This window comes from Dendrobium catenatum, unplaced genomic scaffold (assembly GCF_001605985.2).
Source record: "Dendrobium catenatum unplaced genomic scaffold, ASM160598v2 fragScaff_scaffold_811, whole genome shotgun sequence".
In the NCBI taxonomy this organism is placed as follows: domain Eukaryota; kingdom Viridiplantae; phylum Streptophyta; class Magnoliopsida; order Asparagales; family Orchidaceae; genus Dendrobium; species Dendrobium catenatum.
The window spans coordinates 66,810-72,645 of NW_021319273.1; the positions used below are offsets into that span (position 1 = coordinate 66,810).

The window sequence follows — 5,836 nt, forward strand, 5'->3', positions numbered from 1 at the left end:
AGACATAAGTGAGTTATTTTGGGCTAAAAGCAAGTTCACATATCAACTCAAAACCAACCCATTTAATAAACATATCCGAAAATTTAACTTAAACTCGACCCGTTTATTAAATATATCAACCCACTCTTGAATTTTTTTAATTTGAGTTGATATGTCAGGTCAATTATTTACAACCCTACTAAGATACGGGAAATTATTCTGTGCGGACTTCAAACGAAGAGGATCATACGTATTTCTGTTTATTTGTTGAGTATTACTGCTTATTTTAAAATACTCAATAAATATTCAACAAATAAGCAGCAAATCAGCAAAAGTCAACAAGCATTCAATCAATACTCAGCAAAATCTCATTAAATACTCACTTAATACTAAAACTTAGAATTTACTGTGTATCTACAAATACACAATAAATACTTAACAAATAAACGGCAATCCAGATGATCATTTGCATTTGAAGTACGCACAGAATAATTTCCCACTAAGACACGATGAAATAGGCCTTCTCAGAGGCTTAGATTATTGCAAACTCAAAGTCTTACGCATTTGGCATTTCATGCCAAGAGTGAGTAAAATAAATGCCAAAGACCTCAGTCATACTCTTACCTCATATTCAATAGAGGGTGCTTCTAGGCACTTGTGAATTGCATGATAAACTATTAATTGAACTCAAACAAATGAAATAAAGCTTTCTAGAGGAAAATGAGAAAACCACAATATCACCTCCTTAAAAGCAAAGAAGTAAAAAATTTTGATGTCTTCGATCGTAAGGAGGGAGATTATACACCCAAAACGAGCACTTCTCTTCACACGAGTTGAATATAAATATTTGTATGTTAAACCTAGGGGTGCAACCGTGTCAAGCTGACTCGCGAGCCGGCTCGAACTTGACTCGGTAACAGGCTCGACAAGTCGAGCTTGCGAGTCGAGCTCAAACACGAGTTCGAGCTCGAGTTCGAACTTGCCTCAGACGCGATTCGTCGGCTCTACGAGTTGCTCGACAGTAGAGCTCGCGGAAATCCAAATTTGGCGAGCAGGAAATCCAAATCACAGAGCATGCGTAGATCTAGACAGCAGACACGACTAGAGCTCAGAATGACGATAGCTTTACTCGGGATGATGATGGTCCATGGACTTGCTTGGGACGATGGATCTCGACGATAGAGCTCGTCGGATCTAGGGATGATGACCTCAGGCGACGGATCTCGACGACGGAGCTCAAGAAGATGACGGGCAAGCTCGGGACAAAGGTTCTCGATGGCGGATGCGACTACGAGTTTGGGACAGCGAATCGTTGCTCGACGATGGATCTCTGCTCAACGGCGGGCGATCTCTGGATGACGACGTACCTCAGGATGACGGACGCGACGACGAGGGACGGACGCGACAACGAGCTCAACAGTGGAGCTCGACAAGCCGCTCGACTTGAAGACGAGTCGAGCTCGAATTTTGAACTGGACTCAAGTTTGAGCTCGAGCTCGAGCTCGGGTTTTGATAGCCGAGCTCGACTTGAGTACCCCCTGACTTGATCTTGACTCAACTTGTTTGCACCCTTAGTTAAACCTAAAGCTTTGTCGAGTGATAGCGGAGATCGGGGAGCCTTCTTCATTCGCTCTTCTTAAAATATTAAATAATACTTCACCTAAAATCATCTTGATCAAACACAAATCTCAAGACATATTTGATTGGAAACTTTCAAAATTAAATTTGATGTCATATGAACTCCAATTTCAGCAAATTTATAATCAAATTGAACATCTAGGAAAGAAGAACTAAACAATACCAAAATTGATCCAATCCAAGCCCAAATGAGCTGAAATCAATGGCTTAAAGCATATTTGAAAGCTTCAAGACATTAATTGAATGATCAAATGACCTCTAAATATGGCATGCTTATGGTTGAATTGATAGGCTCAGTGAGACGAATCCAACGAGAACAAGTTTACTTAATTCTAACATTATTAAGGAACTTGAATGCTTGATGAATGCTTTATGATTGAGGGAATCGATATGGGTCGTCCAATAGAGCACTCGGAATTTGCCCTGGATCTTCCATATTTTTGGAGCATGTCACTCTCAAATTTTATAAATAGTCCCCCACTCTCTATATGAAGTGGACCGAAGGAAGCTTGAACCTTAGGCTAGAGATTCAAGAGAGCTTTAAGGCATGAATTTCAGAGCACCATCGTCGTCAAACCATCTCCACACACCATCGCCACCAGATTTTCACTAGCTAATCATCGTTGGACGTCCACCAAACCTCAACCAGGTTGTCGCCACTGGACCATAGCTATTAAACTTCCATTTGGCCGCCAATGTCATGTTTCCACCAGACCTCCGTCACCCAACTGTGGTGCCTTCGACTTTCATCCCTCTACTACAGTCCCTTCAACCTTCGTCATTCGCTAATTACTGCCCTCAAACCACTATCACCCAACTGTGATCCCTCAGACCTCCGACTAAGGTCCTCGAACCACCGTTGCCTAATAATGACCCCTTTGACCATCGTCTCCTTGCTACAGTCCTCATACCACCATCACTAGCTTACTACAGTCCCTTCAATCATCGACACGACCTATTAAGTCCCTTTGACCTCATTTTCCTCTTGACTACTATCCTTCGGCTACTATCACCCTACTACGGTCCCTCGAACCTTCATTGTCTAATAATGATCCCTTTATGAGTGCCAAAATAGTTCAATGGGTTAGGTTCGTGTCTAACCTGAATTGACCTAGGTCTAAATGGGTTGATCATAACCTGACCTGGTTATGCAATTGATCAAGAATTTCAACACAGACCCAACCCGTCGAGTTGCCTGGTTAACCCGACCCGCCACCCCGAATTTTGATAGCCACATTTGTCGATCTACACTCGGGGACTATTTGAGGCAACATGAACAACGTTGGAGGAAGAGGTGAAGAAGCTTCGGCATGTTCAGAACTCCGATTTGACAAGAATAATGTCGAAAGAAGAGGCGAACTAGTGAAGAAGTTTGGACCCGTTCAGGATTTCGATCCGAAATGAACAACTTCAGTGAAAGAGGCGAAGAAGCTTGGACCCATTCATAACTCTACTTCACGAGAAGCTGAACAATAGCAAATATATGCATAAGAGGAAAAACAAACCTTAGGGAATGAAGCTTAGACCAGTGCATTACTCTTGCCCTCATGGATTGATTTCAGGTCAACTTGGTTGGATTCAAGTTTCTGAGTCAACCCGAACTTAACTTGGCCGATTTTATAAACTAGTCGAATAACGAAACCCAAACCCGACCCGTCATGCAAACGGGTTGACTTGAACCTATAATATTTTGGGTCGGGTTCAGGTCAAGTTTCAGGTCAGATCAAATATTGACACCCATAGATCCCTCCAAGTTCTGTCGTCCAATAACAATCCCTTTGACCTCAGACTCTCAACTACAATCCTTCTAACCTTTGTTGCCTGTCGATTACGATCCTCAAACCTCTATTGTCTGACTACAATCTCTTCGACCTCCGTCGCCCAATAATGGTATATTTGACCTCAATCGCTTGAATATTGTCCTTTCTATCTCTATCGCCGGTTGACTACAATCATTCTGATCTCAGTCGTCCAACTATAATCCTCCTAACCTTCGTCTTCCACCAATTACGATTCTTCTGAACTCTGCCACCCTCCGACTATGATCCCTTCGACCACTGTTGTCCGATTACGGTCCCTCCGACCTCCATCTTCCAATAATGATCCCTCCAACCTATGTTGCCCAACTACAATTTCTTCGGCCACCATCGTCAAACTATGATCCTACAAACCAAACGAATAAGTTAACATTATCTTGAGAACACCTCACATGTCATTGAATTCTTCTAGCTGTAACTATATAATATGCCATGTACAATATATATTTAATAAATTATGCTAATACCTTCCTCGTAGAAGGGCATTCTTTATAAGCAATGACAAAAACAAGTGAAATTATTTCTGTTGGATCAAATCCCATGATTTTTTCCTTTTTAAAAGTTTAACATGAAAAATTTTAATACCTCTTATGACACTTAACATCCTTCTCGCTTATCCATATATGATGAATCTTCCTGTGAAAATAACATGTCAAACTCTATTTCTCAGAAAAAAACATTCACCAAGTCATACTTGCAAGATACCCAACTCCGGACATATAAGCCATAATATATTAACAGAACTATATCAGTTACATTACACAGCAAGCAGTTGCCGGGATAATCAAGGGCACACATAGCCCAACACAACCTTATGATAGAGTACACGTTACACATCACTCTACTCCCTGGCTTATTTATTTATCTAATACTGGTTGCATAAAGATATTATAATTGGGAGTAGAACAGTGACCGTCCCACGAGGGTTTAAACGTTTTGAGACTTATCTAGGTCCTCAAGATCGAGGGGGCGGAACCGGACGGTCTGATCCAGCGCCGACGAGCCACCATTCCCGGCCGCCGGCAGATGGCGGAGACCAGCGGCGCCGTTCAGATCGGCAGGGCCGAAGACACCGGTGGTTGGGTGTGGGCCCCAGTACTTGTCTGAACTGGCGTTAATTACATGGTCCGGCACCACGGCCGGCCTCACGTGCTCCTCTACCTCCTTGTCGTAGTGCGAAGATGAGTGCGACGCCCTCCTGAAGCATAAAAAATGGTTAAAATTTTAAAGAAAGCATCGAATATCGCAAGACGCTAGGCCTTTTTTTTTTTTTCTCCTTTTGCGGTTTTCCAGATTCAAAGTAGACATGGCTTTGGAAATCATCGACAGCTATTTAGTAAAGTTGAAGCTTCATCCAGATAAACCCTAAAAAGAATTGTAGTACAACAGGTTAAACAAATTAAAGAGAGCCAGGGCATAAAAAACCGATAAAAAAGCTACTCGCTGGTGGAAAATGAATTTGATCGATCCTTTTTGGATGAAGTTAGTTCAATTCGAAAACGGCTGTCAAATTCATCTATTAGATTACTCGATAAACTTCACAGAATCTCAAAAAGGAATTAGAAAAAATGCCACTCGGATCTAACAGATCCAACCAAAATCTACAAAAAAAATGATCATTACATCCGAAAGCAAACAGCACTGGGCAGATCGAACTAGCTATTGATGTGGCAATAAAAACCTGGCGATGGAGAACGGAGATGGATCACGAGGCTTTCCGGCCCAGATCTGATTCGCTAGTCGCTTCCCAAAGCTTTCAGCGATCGCTCGCCCCTTGGAACTGGTTGCTGCCATGCAATATAGCAAGCTCGGTAGATCGATCCCAGAGAAAGAGATGGTATATATTCTTCAGAAAGAAAAAGTGAAACCAAGGGGAGGCTGTGGATGAAAGTCTCTCTATCCGCCCCACCCTTTATAGTACCGTCCACCTAACCCAATCGGCAATCTCTTTCTACCAGTCGTACTATACGGTCCTGTTTTTCGACATATGACGGCGTTATCAGTGGGCGTTGTCGAGGTGTGAACGAGGTTAATGTTTAAGAAGGATCATACTTAACATATAATTAAGTAAAAATAAGACGTTAAAATTTTAATTTAAAAAAGAACGTTTTAATTTAAGACGCAACAGTATTTTACATTTTCTTAAATTATAATATTTAATAATTAATTACTTTGCTTATATAGTATATATTATTTATTTATTTTAATTGTAATATAATAGGTATGGGTGTCAATATTTGATTCGACCCGAAAATTTGATTTGAACCCGACCCGAAAACTTCATGTTAAGGTCAACTCAAACCCAAAACGGGTCGGATTCAACAATTCGAACCGTTTAAAAAATCGGGTCAGATTCGGTTTGGCCCTTTGACTCGAAATTGACCCATTTTTACTCGAAAACT

General features: G+C 41.5%; 1 protein-coding gene across 2 annotated transcripts; it reads right to left on the reverse strand.

The window, feature by feature from the left end:
• Nucleotides 1-4,136: 4,136 nt before the first annotated feature.
• LOC110098869 (late embryogenesis abundant protein At5g17165) lies at nt 4,137-5,338 on the reverse strand. 2 transcript variants are annotated; one of them, XM_028696680.1, is made up of 2 exons: nt 5,116-5,338; nt 4,137-4,629 (listed from the first exon to the last, which is right to left on the reverse strand). In XM_028696680.1, the coding sequence occupies exons 1-2, from the start codon at nt 5,226-5,228 to the stop codon at nt 4,362-4,364; spliced, it is 381 nt and encodes a 126-aa protein (XP_028552513.1). In that variant the 5' UTR covers nt 5,229-5,338; the 3' UTR covers nt 4,137-4,361. The 2 variants fall into 2 exon arrangements, with proteins under 2 accessions (XP_028552513.1, XP_020681473.1); XM_020825814.2 differs by having other exon boundaries at nt 4,137-4,632.
• Between the last annotated feature and the right edge of the window lie 498 nt (nt 5,339-5,836).